The following is a 25,716-nucleotide window of genomic DNA, read 5'->3' as shown; positions in this document are numbered from 1 at the left end:
TTTTAGGATTTTCAACCATCCTCCTTATTTTTGACTGATGGCTTCCCTCGCATGGCAGCTGGCTTTTCACGATATCACAAGATCACACGAGAAACACAAACAGAAAAAAATGTTTTGCTTTGACACCATCTTCCCTGGCCTTGCTGGTGTTCATCTGCTGAAAACAATAGAGTTAAGTGATTTTTTTCCCCAGTACACTTAGTAAAGAAAGTCAGACACTCTGCTGGTCAGTGTCTCCGCAGCTGCAATACTCCATTGACCTGATTTTGTATTCTGATAAATCAAGATACAAAGTGCTTATAAACCTTTTTCCATGGCAGACATGTTCCAATGTCCAGACTAGTCATACAATGTGATATGCCAGAAAGATATTTAGTATGTCCAAATACATAGTATTTCAAATGCAGTATGACAAAAATACAACAATGTTCTACTACATTCGGTCGCATTTTGCAGTGTGCAAGCAAACATGCTTTTCTGGCTGTTCTGACCCTCAATTCTCTGTGCAGCGGCTATATGAGCAAGAGGGTCATAGTTTACGGTGCAATGAAAGAAGAAGTATGTGGTTTGAAACTACAGCCAGTGAGCCAGCACGGCTCTCCTAAATCTTTAGCTCTCCTATATAGACTGCAGTTGTTCTCAATGTTATAGATTACACCAATTTGCATTTCACGCCATGACAAGCCAAATGTCTGCTGTGAAAAATGTCTCTTTTTTCTGAGCTCTGGTGACCGCATAGTAGCATAGCAGTTTCCAGTTGTTATGCTACTCAAACTATTCACTTAAACTCGCTTCTCTCCTTTCATCAATTAAAATGCTAATTAGCCTATTTTGGTTGCCAATTTCAGGACTAATCTGATTTCAGCATTCCAGCAGTAAACGTATTTCATTATATAACTTGTTTAATCACTTATTTAGTGTTGTTGTTTAATGCATTCATTGTCTCACTTATCTCTTTTATTTAGTGTGAATAGTTGAAAGTACATTTTCCAGCAGCAGCCTCTGGCGTTTCTCTTTTCCTCTGAGTAAAGAGGACTCCCTGAACAAAAAGAAGTGACACCACTTTTGACTAAATAATCATTGATTGAACTCCGACTACAAGAGCATCCATGATTTATTTGCGTCCATCAATCATTATCTACACCCACTTGTAGAGTCACAGAGATGGATGAGTGTATACATTTTATTTTTGACATGTTCATATACTGCAGTGTCCCCACATTCATCTCAGTCTCAGCTTCTCTGCGTCTGAAGACTGGTTCTAATTTGTGGCCTGATTGCTTCATTGAATAATTCATTCCTTTTCAATTTGGTTTCTCAGAAAGTAAAACTATATCCTGTTCTCTCTGTACTGATTAATCAGCTTGTACTGCCAGAGCTCACTAACAAACTCTCCAGACTTGTTGTGGTCGTCTAGATTCGACGTTGTAACTGATAGACAATCACAAGCTAATATTAGGATGTTTTGGAGCATTTAGTTGTGTTCTTTCTGCCAGATGTCATGCGTTGTCATGCAGTTTCTAAATTCTTATATAAAAAATGCTTTTCTCGCCCCGGCCAGAAATCAGTTTCCAAGTTCCAGTAGGTACAGAATCAGTTCCACAGTTTAACTTTTAAGCCATTTTCTGGCCTAGCTTCGATTTTGATTTTAAATTGAACTGTGACTAAGCCCACTACTTGAATATCTGACATCCAAACACAAAAGGTTCTTTGCCATGATTGCACACACATAGTTGCACCAGCAAGATAAAATCAGATATACTGTATACACAGTAGATGTGTGTGTTGTAGTTGACACTCTTATTTGCAGTTAGTTTCTCACATGCGTTGAGCACATAACTTGTGTTTATTTTCTGTTTAGTTAACATTTATTTGTTTGATGCTTAATCTTATTCCCGTAGATTTCGTTTTTTCTGTTATTCAGCTTTTTCTTAGTTGGTGAGCAACTTATTTGAGTCTAATTGTCATTTATTCTCAGTGGATGCGAATATGAAGCACTTTGTAAAGTATTGCCATCACTTTACAGATTTTTCACATCAAAATCAGTTCGGCGGTCTTGTGTCTCTGGAGAGGCTTTGTCTACTCTGACAGCCAGCGAGGCGTCGCGTTTGGAGATGATTAATTTTAAAAAGTTAGAATCGATTTCAACAAATCTAATAGATTCACAAGTCCCCCAACAGTGCAATATAACATTGCTGGAGTGCCCCTTCAATAGGTCAACTGTTTCAGTATTTGTGCATGACGATGACTGTGATGAAAATATGAAGTTGTTATTGTTAAAGTGGACACGATTTTTTCATTTCAGCTCCACACCACCTGCTTAAACTTGTGTGGTTTAGGTGTTGATCTATGAGACATACACATCTGCATTAGTAATTACCAAGTTTAAGCCTTTTTGAACTTTAATAATCTCTCTTGATCAGAAGAAAACACAAAGTTCCTTTGTTTTTATAATATATAACCATTTTATGGCTGTGTACAGTATAATGGCTATTGCATCATTTGCCTGAACTCAGTCTGGCAGCTGAAATGAGATGATTCCACCACCTGCGAATGCAGTAGATGGAGAGATGATGATCATGTCCATTAAAAGGTTATTGTTTCAAAATATCTGTAGTCCTATTAAAAATGTTGTTTCCCCATTTCCATCTATCTTCTCTGCCTTTACCATCTTTCCTGCTTAATCCGTTTAAAACAAAGTCTGATTCACCACCGAGCTGGTGATGTCAGAATAATACATGTCATTACTTTCTCAGCCGGAGCAACACTTTAACCACACAACTTGGCCTCTGAAGAAAACAAATAAAGATACAATAATATATACATATATACATATATATATATATATATATATATATATATATATATATATATATATATATGGGCATTGATTTAGTGTTTCAGTTGTGTTGCCCTCTTCTGTATTGTGCAAATAAAAGGCGCTTTAGATTTTATTACCAATGTGTTTTATTGTTTATCAAATGGTGTGTGGGTGTGTGTATAATTAAGGCATACGTAAGTTATATTTTGGTTAAATAAGTTATTTTGCTACGAATGGTGTGACCTGAAAACAAGTTAATTCCCATTGGGGATTCAGTCAAAAAAGGTTTACTTGAATTCTAATATAATTCTTTTTTTACTGCTAAGACCTTAACTCCTCTTGAGATGTCAGGCGCTAACAGTGTGTGTGTGTGTGTGTGTGTGTGTGTGTGTGTGTGTGTGTGTGTGTGTGTGTGTGTGTGTGTGTGTGTGGGGGTGGGTAGATAGTAAATATATTTGTGCTCTGCTACTTTTATGTCCCTTGTATTAACCTTTTCAGATTAAATAGCAGTGAACCTTTTCAAGTCTTTAGTCTAACTAATGGTGCTTCTAGTATGTGGGAGTGTGACTCCAGCTCTTTCAAAGCAATGTCTGGATAAAATGGCAGCAGTAATGTCTTTATGTGACTGTTCATAAATCCTAATGCTTCAGACACTTTGTCCTCTCTCTACCTCTATCTGCACTCTATTTGTGTGAATCAGGTGTTGTGTTTTTCTAACTGCGGCATGTCATGGCTTCTGTTACAGGTCGCTGAAGAGCAATGAGATCCGAGTGTTGTCCGATTTAGTTTTCTCAGAATACTCTTCCCTCGGGAAACTGTGAGTAATTATTTATGCTGCTTTCCACATCCTCACAATATATGCTTTTGGTTGGTTTACTCATTATTTATGTTAATGCATTTAGTGTGGAAGCACAGTAAATGTGGCTGACCGTGGCTAAGTGGAGAGCAGGGCCGCCTTTCAATCAGAGGGTCAGCGGTTCGATCCCCGGCTCCTTCTCCGCTAGTCTCGTGTCAATGTGTCCTTGAGCAAGACACTTAACCCCAAAATTGCTCCCGTAGCTGCGTCTACGGTGTAGATAGATACTGAATTGTAAGTCGCTTTGGATAAAAGCATCTGCTAAATGACCGTAATGTAATGTAATGTGGCTATATCCTCAGAATGTGTTAGAGGATAAAACATCAGTCTCACAACAGAAAAGAAAACATTAATGAATGATTTGTTGACTAGTTGACAGTATTAATGCTTTGTGCAAGACATGATTTCACTGTGCCACAGTAAATCTCTTTCTGACATTTGTACTTTGAAAAATAATTTGTGGTTATGTTGTTGTTGTAAAAGTTACTGTATGTCTCTGCAGACTGAACTGAAGCTGATGTCATTTTATTAAATCAATTATATTACATTGCATTGATAAAATTATGTGAGACAAAGCCTTAGTAAATAATGTAATGCTGGCAACCAGAGGGTCAGTTTTATCTAGTGGTTGCTCAAATAATAATTTAAAGATTATGCTCCATAAATGCACATTATGATTGTTTTGTAAGCTGTATGAGAGCCACAGAAGCTCTTTGCTAATGCAGCTTTTATTATTTCCTCTGAATCATCTCTGGTTCCATTTATGCCTTTGTGAGTTGCATCATGTTACTTTTGAAAACACAGGAAGACGGGCCTCATAAATCATCATGACGAATACTTAAGTAAGCACAGGCCACCTGAAAAAACTAGACCCTCGCCCACACTGACATAAAGACATTTAACGTAATAGTTATTTACCAGAACTACAAACCAAAGCCTCAGAAATCAAGTTGACTTAATACCTCTGACAAAAAAAGACACATTTTGCAAATGCTTTTTATTCATGCTGTTTTATCATCCTGCTTTCATATCTGATATTATCCTGTATATGGATTCAGGTGCCAAACTTTTTGCTGCTTAGTTTAAACTTCACATTTGAACTTAGGCTTATACCAGGCTTAAATCACAGACTGTGACTTCACACTACAAACAATCATCCTTTGTTTCCTGGTATCATAAGAGGCGGATACAGAGTGTCTAACAATATGCTGTATCAGTTTAAGACGTTGGTGAAGAAGTTATTGTTGGTGAAGAACTAAAGTCTTGTTGGGAATTTGGAATGGTGCTGAAAAAGGTGCAATAATGGACGAAAGACATTTGACGTTTTTATAACCGTCAAGCTGAATTCAATTAGATTTAATTTCCCATATAATGTAATACACTCGCAAACTGGCATTGTTGTTCTTCAAGATCCATAACATAACAAGATAGAGCGATGCACAACATAGGTTAACAAGAAATTACGTAATGTATTTGTTTAGTTTTGAGACTCAAATGGCAAACCGTAAATAGACTAAAGAATTGTAATGGTTAGCACAAGGCAAGCACACAACATTCACTCCAGTCCAGTACCTCTATATCTGAGGTTTTTGTCCTCCTGTCCTGCATGTATTACCAAAATGAATAATGACTTATAATTATAGTTTTCATGAAGCTGGTCTCGCCTGCAGAATGTAATTGGTAGGGAACACACACCTTCACAAACATATTCACGGACTAAAGGTCAGTAATTGCTGGCTTGTTATTAGTGTGTCTGGTCATAATTTGCATCTGAGCAAATGATTGTTCCCTGCAGTTGACTGTCCTCTGAGTTGATGTGGAGAATATGCTGATTAGAGTATTATCCTGTCATTCTTACTGAAGTGTAAAAGGGAAATGGATGATAGTGCAGCAGATGGTAATGATGATTACTCTAATCTCTTTTACATTCTAATGAAGTCAATGGCATTTGTGAGTGATTACATGCATAAGAGAGATGAACAGTCAGAGATGTAGAGTCTCTGATGATTTTTTTGTCTCTCTGTTCCCAGGTTTCTGCAAAACAACAGCCTCCAGTTCATATCCAAACATGCTTTCAGCGGCCTGCACAGTTTAAAGAAGTTGTAAGTACCCTGCTCACTTCATTAATGACGGTAATCTCTCCTGAAATATCTACATGGGTTTTATTGTCTTTTTCCCTTATCTTCACATTGATGAGCTTTGATGAGCACATCTCTTATATCAGGTATCAAATGAAGAACTAAAGGGCAGGAAATAATAAATCGATATGTTTTGTTTGTAGTATTTATCAACTCAATTAGCCTTTTTATAAAGGTTGGAATTCAAGGATTTTCACAGAACGAATAAAAAGTGAAAAATATATGAAACCCTGAACTCTGGCACGAATAGTTATCAACGTTTAAACTCTTGCAAACACTTTAAATTCATGGGGTGACCATCTTCCACTGAGCAGTTCTTTATACTGACGGTATTGAAAAAGGCTCCTCTGACCCTGTGCAAATGTGAGACAGCACACACAGCAAAGAAAAGGAATATGGTCAATGTCAGGAGGAAGCCAGGCATCGCAAGTAGTTCAGATTTACTCAAAAAGTATATTAAGGTCAGAAAGCATAACTGTCAATGAAGTTTTACAGGTTTTATGTTGTAGTCTGTAACTGTGTTCTAGAATTGGACATATTTTTTCGTTATCAATTTATCTCCTGGTTATTTTTTCTACTTAATCAATTAGTCGTTTAGTCTATGAAATGTCAACAATGGTCATCACAGCTTGTTTTATCTCACCAAAACCCAAAGATATTCAGTTTGCTATGATGTATGACAAAGACAAGCAGCAAATCCTCACATTTGACGAACTGACTATTTTTGCGGGAAATATTATATTATATTTGAGAGTCAGAGAAACTACGATCACCTCCTCTTTCTCTGCTTCTCACTCTGTCTCTCAGGTTTCTCAGCGAAAACTTGATATCTTCCCTTAGTCCTGGTGTGTTCAGGGATCTCCATCAGTTAGTGTGGCTGTGAGTAACACAAACACACACACACGCACACACACACACGCACCTACACATGAGGAAGTTATTGTGTTGTGAACTCCACTGTGGTTTCATATTAGTTTAGTTGAAGGGACACTGTGTAATGTATATTCATACACACTTGTGGCAGTCTTTATGTGTCTGTATGGGGTACTCATGCTCTGTTTTGTGTTGCCTGGTTTTATTAAAGTGGATATATCCACACATGGGTATCCTTGTAGGTGTCTGGAATTTATTTTCAGATTTGGTTTCGTGGTTTAGGGTCCTGAAAACAAATCTTCTCTACGTGCTTGATATCATCTGGATTGCAGTATTGAAAGCTGGGGGAGTTGAATTTATTTTTGTGAGCTGGGAGAGTAGTTAGTGACCATAGGGGTCATACATTTTGTACAGCTGTGTGTCTTATTTTCCCTGTGAAAAAGATTTTGAGTCACCAATAAACAAAAGAGAATTTCTGTTAATTAAGAGTTTAAAGGAGCTGTATTTAACATTGTAAACATTAATAAAGCATCAAACAACTATTTGCTATATAAAGGTACAGTAATGTCTACCTGAGTAGAGAATGAAGTCACTCTCCCTCTGTGTTTGTAGTTATCTGAGCATCTTCTTGCTTTGTGTACATAGCCGAGCCCACCGCGCATGCTTTTAGTGCATGTTCGTGCATGTTTCTGCCCCGACTGGCTGGCTGACAGCCGCTGCTCTGCACTGCCCTCATATGGAGGTTACAGCTGATGATGCCGTCCAGACAGACGCAGTCGATGCTGAGGCGTAGCGCCCACCCTCTCTCGCCGTCAACATGTTGAGAGCTGTTGAGAGGAAACAGAAATACTCCCAAGTTTTGTGGAAGTGGATTATTTTGTAATTGGTCCAGAGTTTAAACTGCATCTTTTGTTAGGCCTGTTGTTAGGCCTATAGGTCTTCTGCATTCATCGCATCAGGTCTTGATATAGAAGGATTTTTGTGAGGTTCATCTAGTGACCTCACACTAGTACTCCTCAGAAAAAGTTGGAATATAGTGTCAGTGAGTGTATGGTAACATTGTAATACTTAAAATAGATTGACATTTTGGGAAGTTTGAGTCTTGCCGAGGGTTATATTGATACCACTGTCATGTCTACATGCTAAAGGTTAAGCTAGAGTCTGCATTACACTAACGAGATACAATGTGTTCATTGGTCAAATTTAGAGGTGCTGGTAGGAAGATTTCTCAGCTTCTGTAGCTTTTCCTGTCTTTATGCTCGAAAGTAAATCCCTGCTGGATGCATATTTAGTGTACAGACATTGATTGTCTTGTCTTATTCTTTGTAAGACGGCAATTAAGTGTATTTCCCAAAATGCTGAGTTATTCTTTTGAAAACAATAAATAATGTTTCTTTGTGCCAGGATGTTGGATCATAACCCGCTAAGCAGCTTGTCCCAGGACACTTTCATTGGGCTCCAGTCTCTCATGTACCTGTGAGTTGCATGGTTTTCTCTTAAAAATCTTATGTTTTAGTGTTTGTTGACTGAGTTCTAATCTCAAAGTGATTCCAACATTTGAGTCTGAGATGAGAAATGCATTGGATATCAGTTGTGCATATACATGTTTGTATGTACAGTACATAAAACCAACGCCTACTCTTTGAGAGTAATTGCTAAGCTGAAGAACTCCATATGGGAAATTATCATTTTCCACATGAGGTGATCAAGAGCTTTCATGCTTGTCAAATGTCTGCTTAGTTGTACTCTATGATTACACGCCTCATGCTCAGTCTTTGTATTATGAAGGTGGACAAGAATGAATGGAGTTAGTGGAGTCTTAAAAAGGGTGTCAAAGTGTAATCACTCCTGGCAATTTATATGTTCAAAATGCAGACTGACTGTTAAATTCCAAGGTTTTATTAGGAGAAGGCTTACAAAACTGTGCGACAGGCAAGGATCGACACCAGGAAGGCAATCCAAACAAATCCGACGAGGGGCAGGCAATGAAGTCAAAAGTCAAAAGGCAGAGGTTCAAACAGGCAGGTGGTAATAATATTCAGCAGCCAAGTTACAAGTAACAGACATGAGGAAACACAGACAACACAGCAATTAAAATTAATTGTCAGACACAATATCTCCTTTACTTTCATAAAGGTTGGTCCAGTGGTAAAGGAAATTGTGATTGTGGAGATTGTGGGGCGACCGTGGCCACTGGACCGGATCTGAGGCACCCTTTCGGGTCAGGTCGGTCAGGGGCGCTGGTTAGGTCCGCAAAGTTGGGAATAAACAGCCGGTAGTGACCTGCCCGCCCCAAGATCTCGGGATATGGTGGGCCATGAAGGATACATCAGTTGTGTCCTCCAAATCTGGGACCAGAAGGCTGCATTCGTCGGTTGCATTCGAAGGAGTCTTCGAAAACATGCAAAATGGGACAGCCTAGTCGCAACCGCTGTGACGTAACCGGTCTACAAATGCAGCCTCCGAAGGATGCAACCCCTGAATTGAGACACACCTATAAGTGTGTCACCGGCCCCCAGAGCTCAGCCTGCTACTGCTTAAAAGAATGAGGGATAATTAGCAACAGGTTACAGCTGTGCCAATTAATCCTGGCACTGTTCCCCTAAACCACTCCCACAGATCTCCCCCCTGCAGCTGAGCACAGACCATGCCCACTACCACACAAGGTTACAATTTTGTTACCCCAGTCTTTGTTCACTGAAAGACTGCTGTCCTCTGCTTCAAACCTGTCAACCCACAATTCATCTTTCCACTTGACTCAATCTCTCTCTGTTTGCTTTTCTATCCACAACAGGTATCCACTTCAATAAATGTCCTTTTGATGTTTATGGTTGAAAGATAAAAGCCTTTTATAAATGCACTCTGTCTGCCTCTTCAAAGAATGTTTGTACTTTTCGGTAGTTACTCTTAGCCAGAAGTGACCACATGTCCCTCTGGTTTCTCCATTCATCTGTGGAGTCCCTTGTCCCTAGTCTCTGCTTCAGTTTTAAACGGCCGGGCTGATGAGTTGAATAGTAAAAAAATTACATCCTATGCCTTTTCCCTACCACTTTTCCTTCACCCCCTTGGAAAATGCCATACGGTCAAGAAAAGATGTGAAGGAGAATTTCATAACAACTGTGCTAGAGAATCTGACTGCACTTACACTAGGCTTTTTAATCATGCGACAGCGGATGTTATTGTTGTGGGTCTGCCGTAGTGCTGCCGCAATTAACTGTGGAACATCATTCTCTTCTTTGCTTTCATAAAGGATAGTCCAATACCAAAGGAGATAAGAAAGGAAAAAAAACCTTGAGCATTTAGAGAATTCAACAAGCCTTTATCCTTGCAGCCCAGGTTAGTGTGTGGGAGAGTATGTCAGGGGAGCAGAACTGGCAAGAGAGTCTGAAAGCATCAAGGGCCAGAGAGCTAGGCCGGGCAAAACAACAAAGAGACTACAATGTCCTTGTGACAAATTAAGTCATGTCAAATATAATGATATATTTAGCACAATTAAAACAACAGGTAATGCCTTTTTTGCTTTACAGAATGGTTTAAAACACATAATTAAATTAAAAAAAACTAGATGGATAAATAAGTGTAACAGACATCATAACATGGTGACTTCCTCTCCAATGAATTGCCACCTCAACATGGTGGAGGGGTTTGTGTGCCCCAGTGACCCATGGGAGCTGTGTTGTTAGGGGCAATAGCAGGAGAGGGGCCAGACTAAGAGTGATTCACTGACCCTACATGGATCTGCAAGAAAAGAGTTGTAGAAACTTGCCCAGAAAAGGGAAACCAGGGCCTTCTGGAGCCAGACCTGGGAGAGGTGTCAGGATAAGCTCTATCCTGACACATGGGGAAAAGTCTACATGGAGCCGCCGCCCTGTGGGCCCTCCACTCGTAGGGATAGACATTGTGGTCCGGTGCATTGGGAGGCGGGCACAGGCAAAGGCACTGATCTAAGTGACTAAGGGGAAAAGTTCTTCCTGAGAAACCTGAGGGAAAGTATGAGAAGCATAGCAATGGTGGAAGATATTTGAATGTAGTTTTGCAGGGCTTGGCTCAGGCTGTGTTCAGCCAGGGAGAACTGTGGAGTCGGATTGAGGATATTGTCGAGTGGTGGAAAAATCACTTTGAGGAACTCCTGAACCCCACCAACATGTTCTCCCTGAGGAGGCAGAGTGTGAAGACTTGAGGGGGGGGGGGGGACTCATTCATAACCCGGCAGAGGTCGCTGAGTTAGTCAAAAGCTCCCCAGTAGCAAGGTGCCAGGGGTGGATGAGATTCGCTCTGAGATGCTGAAGGCACTGCCCCAAGCACGGAAGCACAAGTATCTCGGGGTCTTGTTCATGAGTGCAGCGTCACCAGTGATATGGGCATTGTATCGGACCGTTGTGGTGTAGAAGGAGCTGAGCCAAAAGGCAAATTTCTCGATTTACCAGTCCACCTTTGTTCTGACCCTCACCTATGGTCATGAGCTTTGGGTAGCTACCGAAAGTATGAGATTGTGGCTACAAGCAGCTAAAGTTAGCTTCCTTCTTAGGGTGGCTGGGTTTAGCCTCAGAGATAGGATGAGGACTTCAGACATGTGGAGGGAGCTCCGAGGAAAGTTGCTGCTCCTTTGCGTCGTAAAGGGGCCATCCGAGGTGGTTCAGGCATCTCATCAGAAAGAAAACTCAAGAGCACAGTAAACGTTTAGATTTTGCAGTAATAGTCATTCAACTAGTATGTATGATATTAATGAAATTATCTTAATTATGCACTACTGATGTGCTGCCCTGTTTTTGCAGGGCAATGGTTCCATATCAGTGATTTATTTATTTACATTTGCAGCTTTTGAAGTTACCCGGAGTAGACATCAGTGCAAGATGTTAATTTAGGCAGCCACAAAAAAGTTTTGTTTCTAACCGGGCATCACCTCCGCTCTGTAACGATGGGAATTCCTGCAGTGTGTGAGTTGAATGTTTTATTTGCAATAACATGTTTTCCTTCTCATCTTCAGATCCATGGTGGGCACCTCACTGCAGCAGCTTCCACACCCAAGCTTCTGTCAACACATGCCCGTCCTGGACTGGCTGTGAGTCTGCTGTGACAGTAAACTTGTGTTTGTGATTCAGTAGATATCACCGATGTGTGTGTTTGTGCTTGTGTGCATACGTAAACACAGATGGTAGACAACGATTACAGGAGGGTTAAGTTCCCCATTTTTTTTCTGCTATCAGGGATCTTGAGGGAAACCAGATTCAGACTCTCGACTACTCTATCTTGAAGACCTGCAGGAGGCTTGAAGTTCTGTGAGTATCCCACTTCACTTTTGAACGTAATAAAAGTAAAAAATTATGGAAACACAATGCTTTTTTTGGAGCATAGACTCATATGCATGTTTCCATTCCATTTAGGGAACTTTTGAAGTTTCCCAAAACATAAACTCCAAATTCAGTGCATTCCCATCTGTTCACTGACTTACATGAATGGGTGTCCTGAGTGTAGCTACATCAGAAATCCATACTTCACTAGACATTTATTCAGCAATTGTGTTTTATCTATCAATGATTTCACAAAACTTCGTCAATTGAGCATGAATGTGGTTTATGTCAAAATCTTCCAATTACCTTCCGCCTCATTCAATACAACATTCTTTACTCCTCTGTATGGTTGTGCGATAATCAAAGTTAAATATATCTCAAAGTAGTATCAACTTTTCAATACAAGTTTTAGTATTAATTTAAATTCAGGTAATTAGTTGAAAAGCAAAAAAATGACTTTACTTTTAACAACTATTCTTCAACATGCAGTTTGGTCAGCTGGATTTTCTGTGTGTTACTATCAATTGGACTAATAAGGAGAATTACATAAATCAAAGTTTGCTTCAAGTGTATGCTGGCTGGCCGGAAGTCTGCTCTGACGTTTTCAAGTTCCCCAAATGACAATGTAACCAGATTTTTAACACCATGTCTCAACATGACTGTACAACCTTGTCACATGAACACCAAATGAAAAGTCAAAATCTTAAACCCACTCCTAAATAATAGTCATCAGACAGGGACAAAGGCATCCAGACTAGACCTGAGGCTGTCGATAGTGTTACAAGGAACAAATCAAAGAATTTGACATCATTCAACGGACGGTATACAAAGACATCCAGCAATTAATGTCTAACAGACACGCCAGGTTTTACCTAAATAGCCAAACATAAATACAAGCTTTGATGTCCAAACTGAGTTCCAGCGTTAATGACAGATTAGTATTTTTAAACCTTTGTGAAGATTGCTTTTGCCGGACTATCAATTGAGAGCATACCACCTGCAAACATTCATTCACAGTTTAATTCCACGAATAAGGATCTCAATCTGCTTGTAGTTTTCATTCCATCCGGTGCTGTTTTTTGTTTTTGTTATCACGTCTCATACTCAAACCTAATTAGAAACGCTCTGCCTCAGAATGAGAATAATATATGCATTGGTCAATCCATTCACTTTTTTGTTCTCAGGTATTATGTTGATTATTCTAACTCTTGTTCGTTTGATCCTGCATTACAGTCGGCAATGAAGTAAATGCTTGTTTGTGCCTTATTAGCCCTGTCCTTGAACAAGGCATTTATCTGCCGTCTGTCTGTGTTGCTCTGTAAGTTTCATAAATAATGCAGAAACTCCAGTTTGTTTTTTCAGGCAGAGCTGTTTGAGTCAGCATCGACTGTTAACTAATGATGCATTGGATATTTGGGAGCCCAATGTCCGGATACTGCAACAAATGAGATTGAAAAACCAATTTGCACACAGTTTCTGACAGCAGTTCTGTCTTCTTCAGATTACTGATGGACAACCGGATCAGAAGCATTCCTGAAAACACATTCCAGTCTCTGTGGAGACTGACTGAACTGTGAGTTCCAGCCCATTAGTTTGTGTCTCTATGGTAATGTTGACGTTCAATAATCATAATAAGAGCTTAGTTTAAGCAGTTGTTGAGTTTCAGTAGGAATTGAAGTGTATTGACCGTGGCTAAGTGGAGAGCATGGCCGTCCTTCAATCAGAGGATAGGTGGTTCGATCCCTACTCCGCTAGTCTCATGTCAATGTGTCCTTGAGCAAGACACTTAACCCCAAATTTCTCCCGTAGCTGTGCCTACGGTATATTGATAGATACTGAATTGTAAGTGGCTTTGGATAAAAGCGTCTGCTAAAAAACTGTAATTTATTTTTTTTGAGACTCTTTGATGGTGGTGGAGGTTCTTATGGCTGATAGATATATTTTTTTTATCAAATGTAATAAATTTCCCATCAGCAGATCTTTATCAGCTGTTCACATTTCTTTCAAAAGACCCAATCATGAAAAATATTTATTTATTTTATTTATTTAAAATTTAATTTTGAATTAAACATTTTAAATGTTAGGATTCTGAGCCTGTAACAATAAAGATTAATTAACCATAAGAGGAGAAATATAACATCCAAGAATTGCATAAAATGCAAACCCAAAACATGGTTTGTATTGAAAAGACATTGAATACATTTTTCAGCAACGGCAAGAATTCACATAAAGGTCTATAAAACCTGGTTATGGGTGTTGTCTTATAGTTAAGGTAATGGATGGAGATTCAATGAATCAGTCTAGGAAACCATGTAGTTTTGTTCTGCTGAGATTTTAGATGTTTTGATTAATCCTTGCGAAACAACGTTTTGGAATGAAATGCTGAAATTATTTCCATTGGTTAGTATTCATTAATTTAATTTAATTACTGCTACAGTAGTTATTCTAATTGTTTTTTAACTTTGGTCAATTTCCTGTAAACAAGAATTATCTATGCTTTGGTCAATACTTTCTACAATCAATGTTTGGAAATGAATGAGTAAACAAAAAAATATAAGTATATTTGCATGTTTCTCATTTTTTTTTAATAAGGAATTTGCATTTTCTTTTTTTTTTAATGTGATTTTGTCTTTCACTGTATCTAGAAATCTGTCCAGCAACAGGATAAGGGAGTTGCCAAAAAACACCTTTAAGAGCGTCTCCAAGTCCCTCCTTAAACTGTGAGTAACTCATCGTCTGGCTTTGCGGACAGGTGCGTGTAGTTATGTGAGGATTATAGAGAGGGATTATGGCATATTAAGTGTAAAAACACTTTGGGGATCTCTAAATTTAAGGTTGGATTCAGAGAACAACTTTTCATCTTACTGTTAATGCCTCCCACAGGGAAGAAGCTCGATGTAATTAAAGTACAAATAGACAAATAAAGTTTTAGTCTTGTGGTCAGAGATGTTATTGTGGTGTTGTAAAAGCAAAACATTTGAAAGCCCATTTAGAATTGGCCAAGGATCTGAACACTCCTTCCATCACTGGTTAAAGGTATAAGCTGCCATGAACAGAAATACCAAACATAGAGCAGATGTGCATCTTGTAGTTCGAAACAGTACTAGGGACAACAAAGTGGATGGATGGCTGTCTGTGATGGAAATGTCAGCCTCCTATACATGTTTTTGACAAGAAATGTGTTAAAAACAACTTTGATTGTTTGCTTGTCTGGAAAACATCACCAAGGATTCAACATTTGAATATAAATAGACTTTTTTCACTCACCTCAGGCAAAGCTCAAGTGTAAAGCCTCACTAGCTAGCCAGCATGTTCACCAGGACCTGGGAAATGGCACACCTGCAGCCATCAATAATAGTATTACACACCACGGCCTCAGGAACATCAGCAGGCAGTGCAGCAATTTTATAGATGCCAAAGTCAAAATTTCCAGGTCATGTAATGTAGGCTACTGATGCCCAGAATACGTTCACAAATATATTTTCATTCCAATAGAAACAGCTGTACTCAGTACTCACCGGAACGCATACCGGCACTTCTACATTTTACTCTTTGGCGTATTGTGACTTTTTTTCTTGCGCCCCGGAACTTCTCACAAGCTGCCATCACTCTTTCTTCCCTGCGGCGCAGCAGCAGCAGCGTTTTTTTGCTGCGCAACTAAAATCAACGTGGAGAGCGTTTAGACGAGCCGACGCACCGCACGCTACGGGGGAAGAGGGGCGAGAACAAGGTTGCTGTGATTTATCGGTTTGACGTTCACGTCTTTTTTGGGAACTGTTATGAAACATTATTTAAAAGTTTTCTGAATCTGCTCATTTTAATCCACAGAATATGTTTTTCTCAAGGCAAACATTTCCAGAAGAATCAAATGTTCAGATGAAGGTTGTGTTATGTGTACATATTAAAATGATTATTCATCTATAGCAGATTTTGTCTTAAAGCTTTTTGGGCTTTACAGTTAATAATGGTCCGAAATTATGTAAAACGGCATAGTCTTAAGTTTAATACCTTGAAATTGTCTTGAAGGAGATCCCCCAAACCCCATATCTTTTATTCACTGCAGTGGAAATTCAAAATGTGTCTCTTTATCCTGCTGCATGATATGTTCAAGTATCCTGACTGGGACACTGCATGACTATCTCACACACCTCAGCTCTGCATGCATACCTGTCTGTCTGGCTGACTGGTGTAGATTCCAGCCTATAGGCATCCTATAATATATTATAAAGCGGTTATGTAAGCTACAAATGTCACAGGAAAGCACTAAGTATTAACACTATGTGTGACAAACATCACCTCATCATATAATGTTTCATTCAGGATATTACTGGAGCGGTATAGGACTACTATAGAAGATCCATAACCCAAGGGGAATAAAGATGACAATAACATCACAACTAATTATGACTGACACAGTAGGCTACAACATGCTTAAAGAAAGAATAAATAAATAGGAATAAGTAGAGAGATAGGCAGATACACTTTGGTTGGTTAGATTGTGTGTGCATAAGCATTTAGCCCTACTAGTTATTAACTTGTATCCAACAGTCCTGCTCAGAGGCCGTTCCATTCGAGGTGCAGTTATGTGTCCTCAGCATATAACAAATATAACGAGATGTTACAGTGAGAAATAATCATTAGAGAAAAGCCCATTTTGGTGTTACTAGACATTTCTGAAGGGGAAACTCCAGTTGAAACACAAGTGTTTCTTTGATATTTAGTACAGTCATCTTCTGGTATATTCATTAAAGAAAATAACGTGTGTCTTTGAAGGTTGTATGTGGGTTTGAGTTTCAGTTTGGTCTGCAGGCGTCATGTTTATGCCAGCAGCACTTCAGAAGTTTGTGGTTTGAATGTCTCTAAAGCCACATTAACAACAATAGCATGTTCATATTGTCTTGCAAAGGGACATTTAATGACACCTTATTTATAAAAAAAGGTTTGTCCATCTGTGGCCAAACTGGGGGAAAAACATAGATTAAAGCGACCATGGGGTCAAACCAAACACAGACAAACCCTGCTTAAAAGCCTTGTGGTTTTCTATTGCCGTGCATGCACTATATAACAATGAGGCACAAATGCTCTCAGTTCAAAAATAGTCAGGTGTGAATTACTTTAGAAACATGAGGAAGAGACGGGATATGAAACATGGAAGTACTTTGTATTTTCATCGTAGGTTAATATACAGGTATAACTTCATAGTGTAATTTTAGTGTAAAAATACATAAATACATAATGCATTCTGTATGCAGTGTGGAGCAGGATTGCCTGTTCTTATACTCGCAAAAGACAAAGGACATTTGGATCTTTCAGCCACACGTTACATATTACCCAGGCAGGCTTTACTGACTTCATTACAATCTGTTTCTTGTTTCAGAAATATTTCCCACAATCCCTTTCTCCGGATTCACCCCAGCCACTTCAATCACCTGACACATCTTCAGTCTCTGTGAGCACACACAGAGACACCCACACACAAACTCGCACACACAAACCTTTTGCTGCTTTCTCTTCAGTGCTGAGATATGCTCTATTTTTTTGTAGGGCGCTGGAGGGGATAGAGATCCCAGATGTTCAAACTAAGATGTTCCTGCCTATGAAGAACCTTTCCCACATGTGCGTACCATCTTACACAAGTATCACAATCCTTACATGTGTCTTGTCACTACTGAAAAACCCAACATGATGTCTCTCAATCGTTTTTTTCCCCCTTCATGTGTCATCGCTTGTCTAACTCTGTCTCTCTCTCACTCGTTTCTTCTGCTACCACCTTCGCTCCTTCTCTCTGCCAGCTACTTTAAGACGTTCCAGTACTGCTCCTATGCGCCCCATGTCAGGTCCTGTAAGCCCAACACAGATGGCATCTCTTCCTTTGAGGACCTGCTGGCTAACATGGTGCTGCGGGTGTCTGTCTGGGTCATGGCCTTCATTACCTGCTTCGGTAACCTCTTTGTCATCGGCATGAGGTCACTGATACGAGCAGAGAACAACCTGCATGCTGCCTGCATCAAGGTCCTCTGCTGTGAGTAACCACACCATTGTCCATTCAGGTATACTTACATTACAGTGTGCAGATACAGAAATACAAATGTAACATACGGCTGTGCATGTAAGGGTGGAGGTAAACTTTATCCTAACAGTGGTAAAAAGTAAACAGTAAATGTGGAATTAAAAAATCACAGGGATGAAACTAAAAAAGCAGATCTATAAAAGTGAATCTGTTCTTATGAAAAAAGTGATGGAGTCAAGTAGCCTGAGTCAATGCTCACGAGCTCATGAGTTGAAAACATAATCACAGTTCAGACTGTTAATCAGGTCTGGAGGCAAATACTTTAATATTTAAGGGAAAGCTGTTCTAGAGTCACGACTTCAGCCTGAAGTAGCTAAAACAGTAGCAGGGATCTAATGGAGTTTATAGAGGAATAAAAGTCCTGTTGGCCAGCTTTGGTGCAAGATTATCCACGTGTTTGTATATAATTAAAAACATTGCTGCGCTAGTTCTTGGCATTACTGTAATATTGCAATAATCCGGCCTGGAAAAAGGGAATAGGTGACTTGAGGACATCTAAGCCTGACTTTGTAAGCAGTGGTCACACTACTGCACAAATGATCTGTCACACAGGTAGCAGAGTGAGCTGGTCATAGTGCAGTAAATCGAGGCAAATCAATCAGCTGTTTCTGGGGCAAGATTTAATATGTAATGTCTGTCGAACATCCTGAATGTGATCAAGATCCTGTGAAATCTTACATGTGTATCAAATCTCAGAGAAGACAATTTCCACGAAATAGGAGCCTTTGTGAGGCAGTATTTTGTGAGCAGTATTAACATTAATAGATACTTTGAGATGAAGGCAGTGATCTTGATCTTCATAGTTACGGCTGCCATGCAGTTCGTTTTGTTTTTATCCAGAGACATTTATTGTCACAGTGCATCCTCTTAGTTTTATAGAGAAGTGTAAAATGGAATGCAGAGGGGAAGATGTGGGTTAGCTGTTTTATATATACAGCTAACCCACATCTCATCTACATCATCATAAACATTTGAAAAAGCCTGGAGTAACGCACCTCATAATAAAGATTGAGGGAGGTAACGTCTAACAAAACACAGAGTGATCTTACAGTAAATGCAAATATCTTCAGGCTTGCTTATGCCTGTCCACTGCTGTACAAGGACCATAAGTAATATCAATCTCAGTTTCATTTTTAATATCTTGGGTAAGTTTAAACATAAAAAACTGACAAATTCAGCTTTAACAAGGCACAGAGGTTTTCTTTATACATCAATGACAACCACGCCAAAACATTTCAAATATTTAAAAGGGATGGAAGTGGTTTTAAAAGAGCTTCTCTAAAATGTCTGCAAGCTGCCTTTTAATTGACGTTACCTCTCTCTCTTGTTGTGCACCATTTGTTTCCTCAGTCACTTTTACTTGTTTCACTCTGACTCTCCCTCTCTTTCTTCATTTTGTTCATAACCCAGGCTTCACTCCGTTCTCTCTGCTCTCTCACCTTTTTTTCAGGATAGAGCATTTCTTTTTTTGAGGACAAAAAGGACATGACATGGGTTTTTTTCTTGTCATCCCTATTTCCTTAAATCCTTATTTTCATCCATGTTGTGTTTAAAAAGCGGTTGAAGCATCGAGTCATGGTGTCTTAATGAACCCAGTTACTCACCTCATGAGTCTTGCCTGCCCTGGAGGGTAGAAATAATGTATTTTAGTGAGAAACATTGGGTCTGCGGTGCCAGCAGCTAACAGATGGACTCCTCTAACAAACCCACGCAGAGCACCTCTGTAAATTTACTTTTGTCATCACCTCCTATCGTTCAGGTGCAGACTGCCTCATGGGTGTGTACCTGTTCTTCATTGGAGTGTTTGATGTGAAATTCCGCGGGCAGTACAATCGTAACGCCCTGCTCTGGATGGAGAGCGTTGAGTGTCGGACCATTGGATTCCTGGCCATGCTCTCCTCAGAGGTAAGTTGTTGTGGATACACACGCGCTAATCTGCTGTGTGAAGATGAACCTAAGCTTGAGTTAAAGTACTCAAGCTCAAGACCTTTTTTTGGAGGCCTCAATTTCGCCTTGTCTCGGTCTCAACCCCTGAAAGTCTCGTTCTCAATAAACTCTTGGTCAAGACTTGGTTGACTACAACACTGCCTGTGACATGTTGTATTCACCACAGTACATATCCAAGAAATATATACATATATATACATGTACATACAGTATCTATATTCTTTTCAAGCTGTCGATTGCACTTACTTACTCTTCTTCAGCTGATGCTGCTTTTGCATTGATCCCATATCAGCCACTGCTGTTGCTACTGCATTTTTTCAGCATCCAGCCATTGCATGTCTGATTATAGTTTTCCCAAGGGACAATTTGATTTTGTGACACCAACGATAGGAATGTGATTGCAAATGTTTTCTGTGGAAGGACTTTAAGGACACACAGTGTTTTGGTAAGAAACACAGAATGCAAACTTGATTTTTGTCAGAAAACTCTGCAAGGCACCTTTTATTGTGGATAAATCAAATCAAATTTGAATTCACGAGCAAAGTTGTTGGAAAATTACAGAACATGGTCAGTAAACAAACATGAAGGTTGTTTATAGGGTAAAGTTAATTTTGCAATGAAGAAATTGCTTTCAGTAGCTGCCTCTACTTGGCTTTAACAAGAGCACTTGAATGCACAAACAGAGTTTTCAATAAGTCCTTGCTCGAAACTGCATCAGCACACGTGTGACAACAATGAAGCAGATTGATGTTATTAATTAAGTTATGAATGTTAATCTGAAGTATGTTTTAAGCATTCTTCAATTTAGTCTACAAGTTTATGGTATGCTTTGGAAAAATGGTCGTCAGAAAAGTTACTGCAAGTGGTTTATGAGTTAAATCACGGTCCTTTGAGGTTTAGAGTGAATGTTTTCCCTCAGGTATCTGTTCTCCTCCTGACCTACCTGACTCTGGAGAAATTCCTGGTCATTGTCTTCCCCTTCAGCAACCTGCGCCCGGGCAAACTTCAAACTGTGGTGAGCTACTTTATAATATTAATACTGAAATAAGGACTGCTCAGTGTCTTAACATTTCAGTGTAGTGTGTATAATAATCATTCAACCTTATGGTGTGAAAGCATTGGATTTGCCGTCCTGTATCATAAATATAGCTCTGTTGTGCAACCACTTGATATTAAGTTTATTTTAATAGTTTCACCTGTCCTACTTTATATGCTTTGGGATGATTCATCTGTAAATGTATTTTATATGGTCTTTTAATTGTGTGCTTTTATGTTGCTGTTTTTATTTCTTGATATTGTGTGTGGGCAATGATCTGCTGTCTAAGGAAAGCACTTTGTGCTCCCAGCTTGAAAAGTGCTATACAAATAAAATGACTATTATTATTATTATTATTCTGCTTAGTCCTCAGCCAGTGCACTTAGTGTGAAACATTTTGTAGCCTTTGCTGTAGCTACGTTTAGAAATGTACTAATCATTCGGCAGAGCAGCCAAGTAGAGCTCCAGGAAAGCATGTTCAACGCGTGGAGGTGCAGCCTTTCAGCTTTGGGTCACAAAGCAATAATTACAACTAAGCCACAGATACATGCTGCCAGTTGACTCACCTTCAAATCAAGTAATTAGAAATTCTTTATTAAGATTGAGATTAAAAGATTAAAGAGATCAAAAAACTGTTGCTTTTTGACACTTTTACCTGTTCAGGGAGGAAACAACTACTTCTAGAGTGCTTCTAGGTTCACCAAAGTTTATCTTAACTTCTTCAAATGTTGTGTTGAAAAACATAATAGCCACATAAAGATTACAAATCCAAATATTAAAAACGTAGAGAAAATAAAAACAACAACAGAATATTAGCTTTTTCATTGATGCTTCTCAAGCACTGCCTCACTCACAGCTGTGTAGTTACCGGCTGACCATGTGAATTCATTCATGAGGTGCCAGTTTGCTGTTTATCGTCACTGGCTTTTCTTTCTGTGTGTGTGTGTGTGTGTGTGTGTGTGTGTGTGTGTGTGTACATGCACATAAAAACCTGTGTGTGAAAAAATGTACATATATGCAGTGGTGCGGAGTATCTAAGTAGATTAATGCGACTTTACTTCTTTTTCTGCTATTTTGCTTCAGTATTTCAGTTTTATACAAAAACACTTTCCCCCATAGACTTACATTGATCAAGAGGCTTCTGTACCTCAGCGGAAAATTGTTTTTTGGCAAGCTTCCCATTATGAGCACACAAAAAGCTCTTTTTTTTTAAATCATTAGGCCCTACGAATTGTAAAATCCACTAATAGCCGAATCCAGAGTTATTTGCCATTTAAACACTTCTCACCATTACTTTGCTGATATAATCGTGCTAAAGCCTTTTGCTGCTGCAGCTCCACCACCCCAGCCTCCTCTTTATGTGCTACATTTCTGTTATTGTCAATTTATCTAAGATCAATATCATGTTTGTTTGTTTTGGGGGATTCTTTGAGGGCTCCCTCAAAGAGCAGAGCATTTTCAGTCTAATGTGACTGTAACCATTTGCTAGTAATGCTCTTTCGTCCTTGATGTAAGTCTGACTGAAATTTGCTTAAATCCTTTTTAATCGTGGTCTTTGAAGTAAAATCCTAACAGCATGTTTGTTGTCCCGCTGCAAGGTGGTGCTGGCCTCTATCTGGCTACTGGGGTTCATTATTGCTGCTGTGCCCCTGATGAATGAGGATGTGTTTGGAAACTACTATGGACGTAATGGGGTCTGCTTTCCCCTGCACTCTGACAGGCAAGAAAAACCTACCGCCAAAGGATATTCAACAGGGATTTTCCTGGGTAAATTGAAGAAAAACAAATCTATTTTCTCTTTATTTTTCTCCTGTAAACTCATTATACAGTGAATGCTGATTTTATGAATCAATATCTTGGTAGGTTGTTTGGCACAAACTGGTAGTCTCAATTTGGACCAACCAATAAAACTAATGAAACATTCTTACCCCAAAGATGAAAAAGACAATGTAGAGTGATCACCACTGGGATAAAATACTGAGCTTTAAATCAAATGAGCCATTCTCTCACTCATCATGAAGACATGGAAACTAAAACATTCTATATTGTTATTATTTTGTAAGGATGTGGCTGAATATGATGCATTTTTATTTTTTTCATCTTGTCAGTTTCAAGAGCAACCTGATCTCATAAAAAAGCGTTAGAAGAACATTACGTCAAGAATAAACAATTGGCACATACCTCCCATTTATGGCCAAGTGGGATTCATTATTCAGATCCTGTGTAAGAGCAGATGGTGCATGTGGATTTGACATTGCTCATATTTTCAGTTAAAAGAAAATATAGAGAACACATATGAGAAATTTGAGAGAATGTCGCTGTGTACCAACCAACTAACAGAACAGGGAACAGCATTGCATGTTAGATTTGGCTATTACACAGCAAACACCCGCTCCATCAGCAATGCATGATTAGTCTGGGTTCTTATTACTCAATGTTCTCACTGAGGACCAGCGGAAGTCTGGCAACAATGTTAAATGAATTTCGGGAGCTATTCTCTCCGAAAGGGTGCCGGCATTTGCATCACTAGGTTGTTAAATTATAATCATGTGAATTAATTCATGAGGTGCCAGTTTGCTGTTTATCGTCACTGGCTTTTCTTTCTGTATATGTGTGTGTGTGTGTGTGTGTGTGTGTGTGTGTGTGTGTGTGTGTGTGTGTGTGTGTGTGTGTGTACATGAACATAAAAACCTGTGGGTGAAAAAATGTACATGTATGTAGTGGTGCGGAGTATCTAAGCAGATTAACGCGACTTTACTTCCTCCGTTCATGTGAATGAGCCTGAGAACGAGGCTACACTCTATGGGCTAGACCGAGCAATGGGAAGTGGGGCTTAAAGAAATGCTTGTGTGCTTCCTCGGGGCCCCATAATACAGAAGGTTCCTCTGAATTATGTGTTTGGAAGTTGAACTTTTTTTGCTTCATGTGCCAATAAGCAGTTTTCACAGGAATGAACAGGGAGCAGCCTCCGACGCTGTGTCCAGTTCTCGTAATACATCCAGCAAATATCTCAGATGGTTTCATTTATACAATTGCTTGAGGCCTATAAGGGGTACAATTATTTACTGTGTCACAAAATAAGCTAAGATTAATAAAATGTCCAAAAACCAATAGAAATATGTGAAGCAGATGTTTGTTTTTCTTTCCCTGAAACATAAAATAATGTCACAACCTTTGAGACAGCAGAGGGCTCAACCCTTAGGCTGGGAACCATAGGACTAAACTATCTAACTGGTATGATGTCATCAAAACTGGCTCGACCTCCACCAGCTACAACATTCAAATGTTGCGCAATCATTGATGCATCACTATTAACAATTTAATAGTGTAATTTATCCTAATATATCAGTGGAAGGGGCTTTGTTTGTGCAGAATGTGTACTTAAGTATATTTTTATAATAATATTTGTACTTTTAGTTAAGCAGGATTTTCAATGCAGGACGTTTACTTTTAATGACTTTTACATTAATATATTGGTGCTTTTACTAAAGTAAAGGATGTGAATACCCCCCACTGCGTTTATGTGTGTGAATAGCATGTGCATTTCTTTAGGTCTAAACCTGGTGGCATTCCTGGTGATTGCCCTCTCCTACTCCAGCATGTTCTACTCCATCTATAAAACTGGCATCAATGCCACAGACTTGAGGAGCAGACTGCACACAGATGTGGCTGTGGCCAATAGATTTTTCTTCATCGTGTTCTCTGATGCCCTCTGCTGGATTCCCATATTTTTGGTGAAAGTCCTCTCACTATTGGAGGTGGAGATACCTGGTAAGAAATGATTCTGTGTTGCATTACTTTAACAGCTGCCACACATCAGTGATCTACTGTTTGAACCCTTTACTTTTATGGAATAAAAAACATCCACAGGCACTTACTGCTTTAAAATGTGGACGACTTTGCTCCCGTTTTCCTTTAGGCACCATCTCTAGCTGGATAGTCATCTTCATCCTTCCCATCAACAGCGCCTTGAACCCCATCCTGTACACCTTGACCACCAGCTTCTTCAGAGAGCAGGTGGAAGTCTTACTCTGTCGTTGGCAGAGAAGACACATCTCGAAGAAAGACCGCAAAAGCCTCACCTCCTCCACAATCTTCATGGAGACGCCTCGGCCTCCTTGTTACCAGCCACCAGCCTATCTCCAGCAGTTGTCACTGACCGGTGCAGATCACCGCAACGCCTGAGGCCAGGCAGGGACTCTCCTGGCGCTTTGCAAACCTGCTGGTTTTTATCTTTTCACTAGCACTGCTTTAATGAAACTGGCGGAACAAGATTAACCATCACAGGCTCTGATGTGCTCCACATTTGTTAAAAAAAGACACGTTATACACACTGGAACAGTACTTTGTGGTTCAGCGACGATAGGAATAACAAAGAAGATGGATGAGAGGATGATAAACAGCAGATACTGTACATCTCACTGCCACCCTGAGGACCATCATGATGAACTTAAAATGTCTTAAATCAAGCAAGGAAAGTGCTTATAGTACTTTTCTAGAATACATGTACTTTAGTGACCCCTTGGTCAGATTATCGAGGTAGAGCATGAGAGAGAGCTGGAAAACAAGCAAAGCAGCCAAATATCTCTCCTATCTCACAGACTCCATTTTCTACGGAGTGAAGTGCTTTATTGCCTGATTAGCTTTCTTGATTATACAGTATTGCATGCAAAATTGTTAAATA

The 25,716-nt window shown here is 39.4% G+C and overlaps 1 protein-coding gene across 1 annotated transcript in view; it reads left to right on the top strand.

The window, feature by feature from the left end:
* The window catches only part of rxfp2a (relaxin family peptide receptor 2a), a 38,717-nt gene extending 13,001 nt beyond the window's left edge, over positions 1–25,716 (top strand). Inside the window, exons 5-20 of the mRNA XM_068716515.1 lie at positions 3,567–3,638; positions 5,708–5,779; positions 6,623–6,694; positions 8,093–8,164; positions 11,676–11,750; positions 11,896–11,967; positions 13,481–13,552; positions 14,625–14,699; positions 17,357–17,428; positions 17,524–17,595; positions 17,772–18,001; positions 19,809–19,954; positions 20,916–21,011; positions 22,631–22,799; positions 24,585–24,803; positions 24,952–25,716. Coding sequence (XP_068572616.1) covers positions 3,567–3,638; positions 5,708–5,779; positions 6,623–6,694; positions 8,093–8,164; positions 11,676–11,750; positions 11,896–11,967; positions 13,481–13,552; positions 14,625–14,699; positions 17,357–17,428; positions 17,524–17,595; positions 17,772–18,001; positions 19,809–19,954; positions 20,916–21,011; positions 22,631–22,799; positions 24,585–24,803; positions 24,952–25,217 — 1,852 coding nt within the window. The 3' untranslated portion in view covers positions 25,218–25,716. The remainder of the gene's footprint in view (positions 1–3,566; positions 3,639–5,707; positions 5,780–6,622; positions 6,695–8,092; positions 8,165–11,675; positions 11,751–11,895; positions 11,968–13,480; positions 13,553–14,624; positions 14,700–17,356; positions 17,429–17,523; positions 17,596–17,771; positions 18,002–19,808; positions 19,955–20,915; positions 21,012–22,630; positions 22,800–24,584; positions 24,804–24,951) is intronic.

The sequence above is a fragment of the Cebidichthys violaceus genome, unplaced genomic scaffold (assembly GCF_023349555.1).
Source record: "Cebidichthys violaceus isolate CVI_PGR_0920_01 unplaced genomic scaffold, fCebVio1.0.p SCAF_20, whole genome shotgun sequence".
NCBI lineage: Eukaryota > Metazoa > Chordata > Actinopteri > Perciformes > Stichaeidae > Cebidichthys > Cebidichthys violaceus.
Note: the sequence above shows the minus strand (reverse complement) of the source record. Positions and strands in the feature narration are given on the sequence as shown.